At 31.7% G+C, this 18645-nt stretch overlaps 2 protein-coding genes across 2 annotated transcripts; both read right to left on the bottom strand.

Moving 5' to 3' along the window:
• Nucleotides 1-2892: 2892 nt before the first annotated feature.
• On the bottom strand, nt 2893-7324 carry LOC134723779 (pterin-4-alpha-carbinolamine dehydratase-like). The gene is made up of 4 exons (XM_063587329.1): nt 7189-7324; nt 5442-5579; nt 4931-5011; nt 2893-3696 (listed from the first exon to the last, which is right to left on the bottom strand). The coding sequence occupies exons 1-4, from the start codon at nt 7255-7257 to the stop codon at nt 3595-3597; spliced, it is 390 nt and encodes a 129-aa protein (XP_063443399.1). The 5' UTR covers nt 7258-7324; the 3' UTR covers nt 2893-3594.
• Nucleotides 7325-12495: 5171 nt separating this feature from the next.
• On the bottom strand, nt 12496-14163 carry LOC134723034 (E3 ubiquitin-protein ligase TRIM71-like). Its single transcript, XM_063586666.1, has one exon. The coding sequence runs from the start codon at nt 14161-14163 to the stop codon at nt 12496-12498; it is 1668 nt and encodes a 555-aa protein (XP_063442736.1).
• Between the last annotated feature and the right edge of the window lie 4482 nt (nt 14164-18645).

Raw genomic sequence — 18645 nt, 5'->3', positions numbered from 1 at the left:
AAAAAGAAAAAAATCTATACTTATTGAAATGGGAGTTTTCGCACACAAGTAATGGCTGAAATACTGCGTAAATATAGTGGAGATTTACTTTTACTTGAGAATTGTTAGTTTGCTAACTGTGCTTACTTGCGATTTTATCATCAATTACACCAAATATCTTATGTTAATTTATACTGATTTTATAGACTGTTTTGTTGAATGTTATTGTATGAAAATGGTTTGTTGTGTTTCTATGCCTGTAGAATCATTAGTGCAATGAATAAAACCAAAGGATTTGTTTACATGTTTTTTAAGTGGTTATTAAATGCTTTTATATATAATACATAATCTCGGAAGTTTTTATATGATAATTTGAGCATTGCATCAGATACAATATATTTCATTGATCAGGTTCATCCTAAAGCATATTTATAGGGAGAAATGATATGTGAATCTATGAAAATAATTTCATGAAACATTAGAAAATAACCACATGAAAGAAAAATTGTGTGTTTGGTTGTAGCCTCAGATGTTAGGTCTACACATATACTTTGAAAAAAATCAACATGACAAAAATAAAAAAAAATTGCTACAGATCATCATGTAGTCTTCAACAATAGACAAGTGTCTACACAATAAGATCTAAACAGCCCAGATGAATAGAATGCGACTATCAAAGTTTTGATTTTTGTTTTTGACCACTTTCTGCACTATTGTGCAATTTCTTGTTCGTCAGTATTGATGAAGTGAAACTATTGGTTGAAGATGGAGTGTCCAGCGATATAATCCTTTGGTAGGAAAACTGACAATCCTAGTTAATTAAGATTAAAGTAGTTTGCACCTGATTCATGTGAGATTCTAATTCACCAAGGCCCCTTATATCAAAGGATTGCCATCATAATCAAATTTCTACAAATGCATATATTTTGAGGGAGTAATTTTGTTATGAATTTAACGAAAAAATTTCTTTTTTTTACATTTTAAAAGAATATTTATTATTCTGAGAGACTATAGTTTTGTTGCATAAGTGAAGAATAGTTATCAAAGGTACTAGGATTATAATTTAATAGGCCAGACACGCATTTCATCTACATAAGACTCATCAGTGACGCTCAGATCAAAACAGTTAAAAAGCCAATTAAGTAAAAAAAAGTAAACATTCACTATTAAAATAAAATCCTTGTACCAAATTCACCTGGTCTGTTACTGAAATAGTCATGACAGTCTAGGTCTGGATACTGAAGGCTTTTGCTAGACTTGTACTCCATCAAATGCTTTCACATACCAATTATTGTTGAACTGCATTGTATCTTGATTGAAGCAACCCAATGCAATATTTTAAAACTGGACTAAAGGAGTTGAAAAATCAGGTCAAGGTCACAAACAAATATGATTCAGATGTACATAAACTAGTTAAGAGACATGCTGATGAGGCCAAGGCAACATATTTATCAAATGGAAAAAAAGCAATCGAGTTGAAATGACCAATGATAATCTGTTTATCCCTATTTTACCTATGACGACGTCAATTCAATTTCATTAGCAACGCCACGTGCTGCCTTAGTTTCTATCGATAATTTTCCATCTCAAGGGAGTAGCATGATATGAAAATTATCACAAGAAAAGATCAAAGGAAAAATGCACAAAATAGCGATAAAACTAGATACAGCAGTTTTACATTTAAATTGATTGATAAAGTGTTTAATGCCAATTACAGCACGGTTAGCTATTTTATGGCAGTCAGTTTTTTCTGATGACCAGAGTGCTTAAAGAGAACAAACTACCTACGGAAGGAAAACAAATAATCCGTTTCACAATTAGCTTGGTCCTTTCACTTTGCACCTCCCCATATGAATTAAGTCATATAACTTAATAAATCAATGTTTTGAGCCCATGTTGATCACATCCGATTAATTAAACTTGAAATAAAGGATACCAGCTGAGATGTTAAGATTGGCTTCATATCATCACTAGTAAAGCAGGTTCTCCTCCAGAGTATGAGTTTCTTTCTGATTCAATGAGGTTTGTGATGCACAAACTTTTCTGTGCACATTTTTTTTAGTATTTCTTAATTTTTTGATATGACATTTTCTGTCTTTTTTAGTTTTAGAGTTTTTGATTGCCTCCCTTTATATCTTTCACTTCTTTTTTTGATGATGTGTTTAGCCTGTTATGAGATATTCTACTGAAGCTTACCTCAACCAAATCTTAGATGTCAAGGTCAAGTAATGGTTTAATATCTGACAAAACACACTGCATCTGTACAAGTTTTGTATGAAACGAGTGAGTAAGGATAAGATGGAAAGGTATAAGTAGGCAATTGTTACAGTAAAAAACAGAAATGTAGTGCCTTTGATTCTACTTTTTTTGTGAGGTGAAACAAACTATATTTTTCAATATATTTTTTTCCTGCTGTTTGTGTTTGGAGATAAACCTTGACCTGGTTTTTGATTGATCAAATCTCTAGATACACTTTTAAACTATTTACCTAGACTTGGCACATGTCCATTTCTAATCATGTTTTTTCTTCTTTTTTTTTTTTATAATTTTGCCCCTTTAATAATTTCTGCTATAACTAGGAGATTAAAATTATACTGACATCTGCAGGAGGAAGGCATAAATTAGTAAGAGAGAAATAATAGAAAGGGAATTGTAGCAAGTCTACTATTTACCCTATAAAGGAACACTCAGATTCATTTTGGCAACATTTGACCCAGTACTTTGAGAAGAATATTTGTTTTTTAAAGTTGATGGACAAGTGTTGGTAAACATGACTAGGTGAGCTCAAAATTAGAGAGAACAACTTCTGATATTGATGTTTCATTTTCTGTATGATGACAGAGATATAATGCACAAAAATGTAACAACAAATTTCTATTTGCTTTCTTTTTTATTACAAGCTACATACAAGTACATGATTTTGACAAAATTCCTGCTTCAAATCATTTCATGTTCAACACAAACAAATTTTATGACTTTACAAATAGTCCAATGAACACCATTGGAAGTTGAATTTCAGATCAAATATCAACATTCTCAAGATGTAATGGGCAGTGTAAGATTATTTGAATTTCTTTTCTCCATAATTGAGGAATATATGTCAAACAATTTCAGTATTCCATATCCAATAGATTTCAACTTTCAATGGTATTTATAAATTAAGTGTATAATTTTATAAAAAGCACAACTATATTTCTTACAAACATGACAAATGAATCACTGAACCTGATTGTCAGTCATGACTAGAACTGTCGGACAAACTGACTGAGACTCTCCATAATCAATTCACACTTAAAATCAACTGCTCTCATAGGTTTAAATTTAGAAAAGATTTTCTCTCCCTGTTAGGTTTTATCAAAGTTAATCGGAACAATGCACAATTAATTTAGTACATCCAATTATGAGATCAAAATGATAAGTTTTCTTGACAATAAGATAATAAAAGGTTTTTAGATATATCATTACATTACGAGATTCAAAACTCAGTCAATAACAAGTTCCTACATACATTTACAAACACAAGCAACAAACATTTTTATATATCTAACATAAATGGCACCTTGCCCCTGAACGTTTTGATGGAATGTATTAACAGATTAATAGATCATTCAATGACTATTTTTCTACAGCTGTAGCCGCTGTTTCTATAAATGTAGCTAGCTTTACATCTTTAGTTGACAATCCACCTACATCATGTGTGCTGAGAGTAATTTGTACCTGAAATTTACAAGAGGGAATTAGTTTTAACATCTTCATAATTAAACAAATGAACTAGAAACTTAATAACTTGTTCTGTCAATAAATAATCCATAAATTGAACTCAGAAAAGAATTATTAGGAACAACTAAACTTGTCTAATCTTGGGGACTAATTAAGTTGTCCTCTAAGTAAGGAGAAGAGGTAGCTCTGACAAGGGAAATATAGAGTATAAAAAATCTGATGATTGGAAAATTCCTTATCAAAGATACCACACTGATAATTTTGTATGCTAAGTGTGTGCTTCATTGACAAAAGACTAATCAGTGATGATTGATTCAAAACAGTTAAAAGGCCAAATAAAGTACAAAGTTGATGAGAAATATTTTCAAATACAGCTAAAGTACTGGTAATTTTTTCTAGGGTAGAAATTTCTGGAAAGAATTATTTAGGAAACTGGATATTCTATCTAAAGATATAGTTTACTGTCATACAAGTGAGAGGTTTTTCTTGTTATAAAACCAGGTGTAAATCAATCCACAATTTTCTACAGAAGGATATGCATGTACCAATATGCATGTACCAAGTCAGGAATGTGACATCTGTTTTCCATATTTTTTTTATTTAGTTTCAGCTTCAGATTTTGTCCTTTGATAAGGGAATTTCTGTTTTGAATTTCCTTTTGAGTTTGGTATTTTTGTTATTTTACTTTTAAACAAATTGCACTTTCAACCTGGACCTTTATACATATTAATTTTTTTCCAAAAATTTTATTTACACACCTTTCATAATTTAAGAAAATTTAATCTTTGTTTAATTTTTGTCAGGATTTTCTAATGTGAAAAATTTATGGAAGACTGATAAATTAACAAATGAGGTCATCATATCCTCTCAACGTTTGATAACAAGTACTTTTTCCAAATCACAGTCTTGACTGTCACATGTCTTTCCTTTTTAATATCTGTATGGATAGTTGTTACTTTGGCCTAAGAACATCTCCATATTGAATACATAAATCAGAATTGTAGATACCCTAATTCTAGGTGTTCCATATGAAGCAGGATCTGCTTACCCTACCATAGCACCTGAGATAGTTTTAGTGGGGTTTGTATTGATCAGTTTAGGTTTCTATGTTGTGTTTTGGGTACTGGTGTTTGAATATGCCTTTGGTATCTCTCCCCCTTCTTCTGTCATGTCTGTAATAATATATAAAACTGATATCCTAAATAAGCAAGATTTTGACTACTGTACTTACTTTGTTATAAACATTAAACCATTCTGGATGATGGTCCATCTTGTCAGCTAGTAAAGCTATTCTGGTCATGAAACCAAATGCCTGGAATGAGATATTTTTATTAATAAGGTATGCAATTTTGTAACTGAATAAGCTATTTAAAGCTAAAATATTGTTTAGTTGCAGATTCATTGACATAAATTTACTCCACATGTCCTTTATCATGTTTATCTCATTAGATTTTTACTATTAAGAGGTGGTGACAAGAAGGGTCACTCTTTTCTTTGTATTTTTCTGCCACTTTCCACTATTTTTATCTACTTTATCCCACATTCCCTCCTTTTTATTACTCAAGATATACCATACACCTAAAGCATGTCATCCCTTTTATCAAGATGTCAAAAGGCAGCACTTAAATATCTCTATTATCAAATCATGTTTCTTATTTTTCAACTAATAATGAACTGAATTTAAATTTCTTTTTTTTTTCTTTCGCAAAATTTACACAGATAAGCAGTCACTGCATACCTACCTGATTAAAATCTTTAAAGAGAAATTCTTTATAAATTGCATCCCGTCCTTCCACCATTGTCCATCCAGCTCCAGTCAGTGGAGTTAAAACAGTTCCTCTTTCTACTTCAGTTAGTTTAGCTTTTTTTGCTTCTGATGCCTAAAATAAGTATAAATGTTATGAACTTTGGACTACTCAATATATGGTGCTGAATTAGGCAAGACTTCCTTTTGAAACCCCTTCCATGTATGTTTATGCTAATTCTGTCAACAAAGAAAGTCTTTCCCTGTATTGATTCTAATATTTGTCAGCTGTAGCACAGTATTCTTTTAAAAACCTTGCAAATGATCATGACCAAAGTGTAGAAATAAATCCTATATATATATATATATATACATTTGTTATCTGTTCTTTGGTCTGGTTGTTCATTTGTTGTCTCTTTGAAATATTCCTTGTTTCCATTTTGTATAAATGTAATTGGTTGAACCTCAATGCAACCCAAACAAGTCAAATTTATATAGCATGCATATATTTACATTCGTTTCATGTACTTCAGAAATATCTTGGACAAGTTTGAAAATCAGTACATAAGCCAATGTGTATACCACAAAATCATATTACGTCACATTTGGTTTTATTACCAAAAAGGGTAAAGAATTTGACAGTTATTGGAAATTAACCTTGGATTTCATTGAAGAAAAAAATTGAGTCAGAAATCTTTGTTGTTTCAGATTCAATGCACTATTATTTTATTTAATTGGTGTGTCTATAAAATATATTGGAAACCTGAGGTGATAGGTTACTTAAGCTTGTAAACATGAGTCAAGTGAGTAAAAGGAGTAAACATTTGATTGGTTTACTTCTGGTGATGGTAATTAAAATTGAAAATGGAAAGGGGGAATGTGTCAAAGAGACAACAACCCGACCATAGAACAGACAACAGCCAAAGGCCACGAATGGGTCATCAATGCAGAGATACTCCCACACCTGGATGAGTCCTTCAGCTGGCCCCTAAACAAATATGTTACTAGTTCAGTGATAAAGGATGTCATACTTAACTACAAATTACACACAAGAAACTAAAATTAAAAATTATACAAGACTAACAAAGGTTACATGTATGCAATGAAATGTTATGCAAGAAAATGTTGAGTACTGACATAGAACTGGACAGAATATTAATATGATTAATATAAATTTACTCATGACATGTATTTGAATCAAATATTAATTCTGCACAACTATTTGAAAACACCAATTCAACAATGATAAAAAGGAGAAAACGGTGATGAGAAACTACTTTAACAGGAGTTATGGCCCATGAAAATACATAGTATATGGATTGCAAGTGCTCCCAAGAGGCTGGCTTATATTTCTTGTAGGATTTAATAAGGCAGCAACCATTTGATTTTCTGGGGGGCTATAGTTTTTTGTTCTGGACTACTCAGTGTACAGGTACATGTAAGTCTGCACACAGAGTATTTTTTCCAGTGGCAAATATTGCATGCATCATGTGCATGTTCAGGGCGATTGATATATATGAAAAATGTTTTTAATATTACAATCATGAATACAGGAATAAGACGAATACGAATCGATATTGCAATTTGGTTCATGTATTCATCATGGTCATCTGGTCATGTTAGTGGTGTATGTCACAAACAAAAAAAGTCTACAAAAACGGAAATATTATCTACGATCAGTAAATCTTTTAGTCATGTCACTATGAAAAAATAGTGCTCCTTCTTAAAACATAGCTGACACTTACCATTTTAGCAAAATATCGTTGACAAGGGCTTTTATTAGAAAATAATACCGGTTGCAAAATTTTCAACATTAAAATAATTATCGAGCCTTCACACAAAAGAGTTTTATTTGGTTCAACTAACCACCAGAATTACTTTTCACCAAAACACAAAGTATAACGAACCCCTATGGACACATTTATATTTTATAGACAAATACTATTCAATCCGTGAATTGGGTTAACCAATCCGTGATATCAAATTCATAGTCTGTAAACTCGGATGCAAGTCAAAGCAATAATCTTCGTTCTCGGTTTTTCAACCTGTCACCTCGTTTTATAACCATCACAGATATTATCTATGAAATCATGCCGTCATATCTCTAGGTTGTTCCCCTCTGTAAAACATTCAGTATGCCTTCGGAATATACAAATATAAGGTTAAAGAGTTGTATAAAAAGTATTGTCAAGAATTTCAATAACGGCCGGGAAACAGACTAATAAAGAGACTAATAAAAAAAAAAAGAGACAGAATACATAAGAAAATAAAGGCAACAAAATTAGAAAAAAAATCGGATACTATCAAAAAGCACCGATCCTTAAAACACCAAGTACAACAAAAGCTTAGACCATCATATTGGAACTGCATAGAAAACATTAGAATTAAAGACAGTAAACTGAAAGATAGTAAACCAAGCAAAAACTTTTGGTCATTCATAAAAAACCAAAATAGTGAAAATATAGGTGTATCACCACTAAAGGTAAATGGTATTACAAAAACAAACCCCCAAGATCAGACTGAAGCACTTAACCATCAGTTTCACTCAGCATTTACCACACCTAAACCTTTGAAATTATCTCACATTTGTGAACTAAAATCATTAAAATCAGCAACACATAAATTTGAAATGAAGCAAATAAACATCACCCCAGAAGTAACATCTAAATTACTAAAAAACTTAAACCCATCAAAAGCAATTGGACCAGACAAAATATCACCTCATTTTCTAAAAGAAGTTCCGTAACTACATTTAGGCAAATGAGGCAAATGCCTCATGTTTGAAATTTCAAAAAAAAAAATGAAACAAAAGAGTGTATCCATATCAAATTGTTTTCACGGAAAGTGTCTTGCAAGAAGCAAGTTCTCTTCACTCTCTGATGTCGCCCCTGCATGTTTTTAGTGATCCATGTTCATTTTACTTTTAGTTTTCAGAGTTGATGGTCTATTGTTTGCACTTCTGTGTCCCCGGGTTTGCCTTTTATTCATTTATTGTCATACTTTATTACTCTAGTCTGAGTGTTGATTTTCATTTGTAAACATGTGATTTTGCAATGTTGCATGTCCACCGATGTCCAGACATTGTGCGAGAAAATATAAAAAAATATACGATGCTACTGGACATAGAAAAAAAATTGTCGTTTCTGTATGGAGAATTGAACACGATATCAAAGAATGCAAAACTGGTTCTTTTTATTGTAGATAAAACTAGATATCTGACATGGTTTAAATTTAAAAGTTAGACCACAAATTTTCCAGTATCAAATCATCTATTAAAACATCAATGGTTTGCCATATGACCTTTTGCATTGAAGCATTACATTTGCATCAAGTCGTGTTGAGACCCTCAACAGACAATAAAGGAATATGGAATAAACGTGCACGGTACCTAATTTCACACAAAGTCAATGCATATAGAAAAAATATAAATGACCAATGCATGGTTAAAGTTTTTATTCCTGTTCTTCGTCTTGATAGCTGCTGGAGGGTCAACAATACAGAAATTATTAATACCGTATAACAAGATCAAGATGATCCTTAATGTCGACTTAAGTAGTACTAGTACTTAAAGAATAGTACTGCACTGTCACTATATTTTTAAAATCTAGTCATAAAAAATCACCAAAGTCTAAGCACAATACACAGGCACTTGTTTCTATCCATTGGAAGAACCACTATCAACGTAAATTTACTCGTAAATATACGTTGATAGTGGTTCTTCCAATGAATAGAAACAAGTGCCTGTGGCACATTACAAGACAAGAACAGACATACAGATCTGGCCGTTTTATTGATTATGAGAATTACTATTTTTTCCTTTGTCCTACACATCGGTCTACTTTTAATGTTGTCCCCGTAAAACTTAAAAGTCTTAAATTACAATGCATGCTCCAATCGATGTTTTTGCTTTGAGACAAGAAAATTGTCGAAAACAAAATCTAAAAATTAATTGCGTTTCAATATAAGAAAGAGTCCGGGAAACGCTCAGAATGCACGATTTTGCTTTATTTTTCTCAGAGCTTCGCAGACCCATCTCCAAAATTTTTATATATTTTGCCTCACAATTAAAACAGGCTAGTTACGGCCCTGTCAGGCCCATCTCTCTAACCTGTATCCTTAGTAAATCACTAGAACATATAATTGTATCATTCATAATGAAATATCTAGACATTCACGATTTACTATACCAACTGCAGCATGGTTTTAGATCAAAAGTTAGCTGTGAAACACAACTTTTAACTTTTACACAGCAAATACTTGATTATATGGCAAACGGTAAACAAACTGACGTAGTTGTCATGGATTTTTCAAAAGCGTTTGATAAGGTGGACCACCAAAGACTTATCCTAAAAGTGAAACGCATGGGAATAAATAACAAAACAACAAATTGGATAGATAAGAGGCATGGTTATCACATAGATCCCAAAAAGTAATGCTTGACAGTCACACATCAAATAGTTGTCCTGTATTGTCAGGCGTTCCCCAAGGCTCTGTTCTCGGGCCATGTCTGTTCTTAATTTACATTAATGACATGCCAGACAACCTCAAAAGTAATGTTCGCCTCTTTGCAGATGACACTATTGTGTATCTTACAATCTCATCATTAGATGACTGTCACACCCTTCAATCAGACCTACATAAACTGGAACAATGGGAGCAAGAATGGCTTATGTCCTTTAACCCAGACAAATGTGAAATCATCCACATAACAAGAAAACATAAACCAATCATCTATAAACATGATAAATACACATTACATAATCATATTTTAAAATCAACAAACAAAGCAAAATATCTTGGCGTTTCCATCACAAACGATCTGACATGGAATTCTCATATAAATCACGAACAAAGCAAATGCATCACTGAGATTTATTAAAAGAAACGTCAAAACTAACAGCATAAAAACAAAAGAACTGGCTTACAAAACATATGTAAGACCAAAAATTGAATACTGTAGTGTCGTCTGGGACCCCTGGCAGAAACAACAAATACATAAAATTGAAATGGTACAGAGAAGAGCTGCCAGGTATACACTCAACCAATACAGCTATCAAAGCAGTGTAACAGCCATGCTTGAACATCTAAGATTGCCAACATTACAACAAAGAAGAAATCTTGCATCCGTCACCATGCTATATAAAATTCAACACCAATTAGTCTCCATCCCAGTAAATACATACCTAATACCATCTAAAGAACATAAATTTATACAGCCATTCTCTCCCACAAACTATCATTTATATTCATTTTTTCCTAGAACAATAAGGTTGTGGAATTCCCTACCATACCAAGTAACCTGTAGCCCAAACTTAGAAGCTTTTAAGTCTGGTGCAAAACCACATATGTGTTGTTAAACCAAACCATGTTTTTATCTATACAAAAAAAAATCCAAAAAAAATCTTGAAATTATTGTAAATATGTTTAGTTTTTAATTTGTTTCCCTAGTATGTGCCTTCTTGTAATCTTCAACATATTGAAGTTAAGAAGTATTATGTAGATGTAGATGGACAGACTAGATATCTCGAACCATGTAAGACGTCAATAATAGATCATACTACAGTTATTCCCCGATTAAAAATAACCATGGAGGGAAACCCCTGTCTATTTACTCAATTGGTTAAAAAGTGTATTTTTTTTGTATTAGATTGTAAAAATCAGCTTTCAACTAAAACAGATTGAATGATTGAAATAATTTAAAAAATTGTATTAAATATACATGTTTTGAGCATGTTGAGGGGAGACAACACTGTATAAACATCCTGTTTTTTGGCAGTGAAAATTGAAAACTTATTTGCAGCCACTGTAGCTTTTTCGGAGCAGGATACCTTACCCTGAAAAAAGATTTTTTTGAAAGGCCAGGTAAAAACCTACAGATTTCATACAGTTTTGATTGTGAAAAATGTGCATGGATCATGTATTCATGGCTGTGCACATGACCTGGTTTCAAGTTTTTTTTATATTAAAATTATACCTTTTTTCCCACATGTTCATTGTATGGAATATTTTAAATATATTAAAAGTACACATTATTTTTATTTCAGTATAAACTAGAGAACATTCTGATTGCAGTGATATCTAGTTTTATACCATTATCTTTATTAATCAGTCCACCACTAAGGGTCACTGACTTTTGCATGGTCCCTCAAAATGTGCCGTCATAGAAAAAACTGTTGATCACACCCTAAATCAACACAGATTAAACAGCACCGCACGTCAAACTTTGAACAACAGAAAAACTGATTGGACACAAGTGACAGTTTGTCACGCCCTAATGAATGAGCGTACGTTCTATCATATACGTTATCAGGCTTAAAACAATAGTCCAATAACAGTTGATCAAATGTAGAAAATAGATAAACGAAGATGCCAATAACAGGCCCCAAAAATGACATGTTTAAAATCATTCTAACGAGAAAACCAACGGTCCAATCTATATAAAAAACGAAGAAGACTTGTGAACTTCATCCTCAAACGAAAACTACTGAACATCAGATTCCTGACTTACGACTTTGCACCTGTACTAAGTCAGAAACCATAACTTGACACGTGGATAAAAAGCCACACAAGCAATGCAATCGTATAAAGAAGATTTTTGTCTAGTCATTCTGTTGGCTCGTTTGGTTTCATCCGATTTTTAAAGAAAAATATCACTATAGTCCTGACAGAATGATTATCAAATATATGTTTAATGACCAATAAATGCAAATAACAATGAAAATAATAATAAGTAACAATTATAAATGATCTTAAATTTTGTTATTTTGATTAATTTTTGACAAATTATAATTCTTATTTTTTTAATATAAAAAATACAATTTCGACTGCTGTTTATATGAAACCTTTATTAAGGTCAAATTATTTTTGAAAACACAAGATGCCTGTGCCAAATTTCATGTTGTTTTGCTATACATTTCGTGTCATTTATTAAGTGGACCATCTACACTTTTTCGTTTTGTTAAAACTTATCAACATCGTCAAGCGAAAAGTTTATATTGGAGCTGATCATAATTCCTTTTCTTTTCCTCTTCGAATAAGTCGTTGCTAACATCTTATAAAGAACACAAGAAAATAACAATTTTTCGATTATCATAAGATACAAATAGCTTAAGAAAATCATGACTGAAAGTCATACCATACGGACATTTGAAATCATGTTCGTTAACATTGATAACATCTAGGAATTTACCATCAGGTGTTAGTCGTTGAATGTTATTTGAACCTCTACAGGAAACACACAGGTTTCCTTTCATATCGGTCTTTACAGCTTCAGGTCTGCACAAATCTTTTGAACTAAATCTGAAGAGTTCTTCGCCATTCAATGTGACACAACCCGTCGCGTTGTGAGCATTATCTGTATAACAAATACACCCAAAGGGACCCGGATGCAAATAGAATAGTACGCTTGTTGTACTTGGAACTTTGATTTCAGTCTTTAGTGTTCCCCTTTTATCAAGTATATATATATATCCACCGTCTCCACCAACACAAATTTCATCATTTATAACAGCGACACCTAAACATCTTCCAGGCACAGGAAATGGAAAAGAGGCTTTCATTTTTTTAATGTTCATAAACTGAATTGCTTTCTGATCAGGTAGAGTAACGACAGCTTTGTTTTCACCAGGTATAACAGCTATATCCCATGGTTGACCAGACAACTTACAGTCCTGTAAGTAATCAGCGCTGTAACTGTAGACTAGCAGATCGGTACTATAACGATTGCAGACTAGAAGACGCTTATCATCTGTCATAGCTATTCCGGTTATCCACACGTCACCTGGACGCTGAATTTCTATTTTACGTTCTACAGTAAACCGACGTGCTATTTGAGAAACATTTATTGGTATTTGGACTTGTTGAGCTTTTGGTGGCTTATATTCGATCGAACATTTTGAAGACTTTACTTCAATGGATCCCAAAGGCTTTAGTGCTATAAGAATATCATCTGGTGGCTGAAACGTTATATGTGATTCCTCTAGCGTTGGTATGATCTCGTGTAGTTTAGCTTCGTATTCTACTTGTTCCCATTTACAGTAATTCAGTAGAACGAATATTTGCTTCTCTGAACCATTTTCGGATACTTGGTTTAGTTGATTTGACACATCTTCTACACAACTCTTTAACCTTAATAAATTATCCTTACTAGATTCAAATTTGACCCTCTTGTTTTGTTTTGCGCAACGAATCTCGGATTTCAGTTTTTCTTCTAGTTGGTTTAGTCGTTTGATGATATTTGTTTTGACACTGGAAACCTGCTTCGTCACAGCTTCTTCATCTTCATCAAGTCTTTGTATATTTAGGTCATTGTTTGATATCATCTTATCCAAAGTTTGTTCAATGTTGCGTATTCCTTCATTTACATCATTAAACATCGGCGAATGTTTAACTCCTTGTGAAGCAACTTCTAATGGAATGAGCCTCTCACATGCACGATGATCTTTTTCCATGCATGATCGACAACAGAGGCAATCATGATCGGAACAGAAAAAGTCAAGGTACATATTAGAGTGTTTGTTACACATATTCTTTAAATGATTCTTTTCTTCCAAAACAGGATTAATTTCAGCCAAATGGTGGTTCACAAATGCTTTAAACTTGCTGTGTACACCGAAACATTGCTGACATAAATTTTCCTGACAATCAGAGCAATATTTGATGGCAGGAGACGATACATGTTTGGATGCACATGACTGGCATGCCGACCCTGAAGAAGCCATTTTGTTCTGAAAGATAAATTTGAAATGTAATATCGCTGTAAAATACGGGCGAAATATACCAGAGGGAGAGTCAAACTCATAGATACAAAATAAACTGACAACGCCATGGCTAAAAATAAAAAGACAACGCCATGGCTAAAAATAAAAAGACAAACAGAAAAATAATAGTACATAAAAAAAATGGTAAAATCAAAAGCTCAAACACATCAAATGAAGGAATAAAATTGTGCAGGTAGAAAATGGTGGATTGAACCTGGTTTTAAGGCTATCCAAACCTTTCACTTGTATGACAGTCGCATAAAATGACATTACAGTAACAACGATTTGTGAACAGAATACAATGAAAAAAGGTAAAAATAGGATTACAAAAGTGTGCCTTTAAAATAAAGGCAAAGGCAATGAAGATTGAATTGAAACATTCTGTGAAAACCGAGACAACAAATAATAAACAAACCAATGGAAATTGGCTTGACCTCTTTCTTTGAAAACAACATTAAAAGTCAAAATTTCATTCGTCCGAAGCGCTTAAAAATAAATAATTGGATATACATCAGGAACGCCCAAAGTCGAATATTTGATAGCCAATAATGTATTAGAACACGAACAATTTCAATTTAACATAGCATATGTATAACGGTTGGAAAAAGTAAAATCACAAACATACTGAGAAAATTCAAAAACGGAAAGTCCCTAATCAAATTTCAAAATTAAACGACAAAACACATCAAACGAATGGACAACAACTGTAATAATAATAATATAAGAATTAAGGGGGTGTATAGAATTAAGCGAGTTTAAGGTGGATCGCGCTCTAAATCAATTTTTTTATTTAATATAGGATTTCGCTATATTCTTCTATAAATGAACTTTATCTTATATTTAATAGAAAAATGGAATAAAAAAGTGGGGTCACCGTTCATTTACACTCACAATCTGCATTCGAAAGAAGAATACATTTTTGTTAATGTCCTTTTTTCTGTTGAACTAATAGGAGAAATATCGGTAACATCGAAATAAAAAAAGAACTAAATTACAGAAATCGCTTAAATTTTACAATTATTTAATTTATGTACATCTTATTCGAAAAAAAAAATAAAAAATATAGGTCACCGATGAGTTAAAAAAATTATTTCAATTTTAATGCGAAAAAAATGGAATTTTTGCACCAAAGAGAGATAATTTTGAGCTTTTTCAATGATATCTACATTTAAAAAGTCACCTGTGGCCAACACGAATGGATTTTTTGAAATGATTTTTATACCATATGATAAAGTAACAACTACTAAAGGTAATAAATAAAATTTGTAATGAAAAATAAATGTTTAATTTTTTTCTAATCTTATACCCGCGGGCCTCCTTAATTAAATCGATTTTTTTTTATATAGGATTTCGCTATTTTTTTGGCTATAAATGAACTTTGTCATATATTCTTAATAGATAATAAAAAAATTGGGGTCACCGTTCATTCAAGCTCACAGTCTGCTTACGAAAGAAGCATGCATTTTTGTTGAGGTACTTTATTTTGTTGAACTAATAGCTAGGAGAAATGATAGGTAATATCAAAATAATAAAAAGAACTAGATTACATATATCGCCTAAACTTTACAATTAGTTTAAGTACAGCTTATTCGAAAAAAAATAATAAAAAATATGGATCACCGATTAGTTAAAAAAAGACATTTCAATTTTAATGCAAAAAAAATGGCATTTGTGCACCAAAGGGAGATAATAAAGAGATTTTTCAATGCTATTAACATTTTAAAAATCACCTAAGGTCAAAATTAATCGATTTTTCTGTTGATTTTTGTACCATATCATAAAGTAACAATTGATAGCGTAATAAATAAGATTAATAATGTATGTAAAAAAAAATGTTTAAAATTTTTCTGAAATTTTTGTACCCTCGAGCCTCCTTAAATGACGAAGTAAGAGTACAAACAAAAATGAAATATTAATCCGATTAAATTATATGAAATGTTTTCCACTATAACAATCAACATACCTGAACTATTTTACTTTTAAATTGTAATACCGGTATCGCATATTTAGTCGGGTACAACGAATACTATAGATAGCAAACATATAATTAATTAATCAGAAAGTGTTTATATATCAATAATCAATTAGGTTCTTCCTTGATGAACAAGAGGTCATAGATAAATATTTAGACAAATATTTGAACAAGTCTTATTTATAGATTCACACATCACAGTAACTTTACGTTGCCTTACTTTATTTTTCAAACGACAAGTGCTCGTATTGTTACTGTGACCTTTTACTGCAAACAATTTCAAGACTAAACATTTGTTTTAAATACTTGGGATGTGAGTGTTCAGTATTTCCAAAACAAAGATGAATGCACAAACGTTATATTCATTTTGGTGAGACGAGTTTATGACATTACAAAATTTAGTCCCATAACGCAAACTATATTGATGATGTATATTACTCAATACTTATCAATTTAAAATTATCTAAAAACGGATGTCAATTGGACGGGTATTACATCTGAACAAAGAAATTATACAACTACATTGTGAAATGAAAATATAAAAAAACCTTATGTTAGATATGTTGAACCAGTCAAAGCTCGGGTTTTCTTGGTGTATGATTTCCAACGTGGTGTGGATTGTATTGTTACGTCTTTAGTCTCTTATGTCGTGCTTTGTGAATTTGTTCGTCTCTTTCGCCCTAATTTGTTCTTCTGAGTTTGAATTTATGATCATCATTGGAATAAAAGTTTAAAAAAGAAAAATTACTGAAATACTTACATTAACCTATTCAATGTATAACATTGAATTTAGACAGGTCGAAATGTCTTCTTTTCTCAGTTTTCGCTATTTAAATTGCAAACAATAGAGGTGTAACATAAACAAGGACAATACAAATTCATAAGCTGAAGAAAAACTGTCAAGTTAATAGCAAAATGTAACAACGATAAGGACGGGTCTCTCAAAAGACCTGTTTCATTTAGGTCCCTTTTATTGTTTATTGTTGTGTTCGTCTAGAAACAATTTCCTTTTTTATTTGTGTCTTTGTACAACAGTATTTGATATATCGGTCAGTTAACTAGATCTCTAACAATACACTTGGTTAGAAGATGCTTAACAAAAGCCGAAAGATAACTGAAAACTTAATTTCACTAATTCAATATTTTTTCCCGAAAGATTAAACTATAAAAGTAAAAGAAGTTGAGGTGTTTTTTTCAAGTACAAATTATTTGGTCACAATAATTATCGTTTATCAAAGTCAAACATCCGATTAAAATCACAAATAGTATGACAATAGGTGAATGTTGAAGAGTTAAATCACCAATGGCTGTAAAATGTAATAATCACCTAATTTAATTCTTTTCGTAATCTCATATTTTACAGTAGAAACTGTTATTGACCAGTACATTTCAACTGTGTCAAAAAATAATTGATTACTGGAGACAGTTTTATAGATACGTTACCATTAAAACAGTAATCACTGAATATCATTGTCATCAAGGGGCACATGCTTTTGTTTTTAAAAATGACAACATCATGTTCTCACATATAATTTGTCTTTAGAAATGAATTGAAGCGATAGTAGTTAACCAATGGTCAAATGTCGTGAATCAGTTACCACTAAAACGGAATTCAGTGGATATCAATGTCATACGGGGCCACGTGCTGTTGTTTTATATAGACAAAATCAAACTCCCAAAGATATTTCGTTTTAAGAACTGTGCCTTCAAATAGTTGACTCATTCTAGAACCGACAAAAGAAGGTATAAAATAGAACCTGAGGGAAGCAAATGAACACCATTCAAATTATAAGATATCACAATCAATATAGCTTTTTATTTTTCAATAATTAAATATTTTGCTGTCGTTAAACAGTTCTTTTCAAACACAGTTGTATTAAGTCGACTGAAAGGAAAATTCTTTTAGCGCTTAAACCCTGTTCCCGGAATAATGGTGTAATATTATGATAAATTTAAACAAAGACATGCTTTTCTCAAACTGCTTTGGCTTCTCTTCTTCGTTGGTATTTACTGATTAATACTTTAGTAAAAAAAAACCTTAGACATGTTGCTTTGATATAAAAAAAAACACCACCCAATAATTTCATTTAAAGTTACTGAAAGTTAGTTCAAAACTAATTTTATCTCATGAACAAATCATGTTATCTCCGAGTAAACTAGTTATCATTAAACTGTTATCGGATGTGGAAGGATGTCATCAACGGGTTTAGTTTCAAGACGTTACTTTCAGTCCAATATACATGACTGTTTTAAATACGAATGAGATTGTTAGATTGCGATATCCCGCAGAAAAAAAAAACTTTATATATATTCGACCGAACACAAGAAAATTAACGGGTTCAAATTATATTTCGATATTATGGAAACCTCATGTTGTAACAAAATCAAATATATTTTTTTTTAAACATTTGAATGATTCTTTCTATTTGATTTTTTTATATGACAGATGAGAAACCTTTGTCATGATAACT

Source organism: Mytilus trossulus, chromosome 6, assembly GCF_036588685.1.
Source record: "Mytilus trossulus isolate FHL-02 chromosome 6, PNRI_Mtr1.1.1.hap1, whole genome shotgun sequence".
Lineage (NCBI taxonomy): Eukaryota > Metazoa > Mollusca > Bivalvia > Mytilida > Mytilidae > Mytilus > Mytilus trossulus.
Note: the sequence above shows the minus strand (reverse complement) of the source record. Positions and strands in the feature narration are given on the sequence as shown.

Excerpts from the sequence above, each read along its gene's own strand:
- LOC134723034 (XM_063586666.1), bottom strand. The coding sequence starts at position 14,163 with ATGGCTTCTTCAGGGTCGGCATGCCAGTCATGTGCATCCAAACATGTA.
- LOC134723779 (XM_063587329.1), bottom strand. The coding sequence starts at position 7,257 with ATGTTGAAAATTTTGCAACCGGTATTATTTTCTAATAAAAGCCCTTGT. Across the intron at positions 5,580-7,188 it reads AACGATATTTTGCTAAAATG|GCATCAGAAGCAAAAAAAGC; the intron begins GTAAGTGTCAGC and ends TACTTATTTTAG. Across the intron at positions 5,012-5,441 it reads TCTTTAAAGATTTTAATCAG|GCATTTGGTTTCATGACCAG; the intron begins GTAGGTATGCAG and ends ATCTCATTCCAG.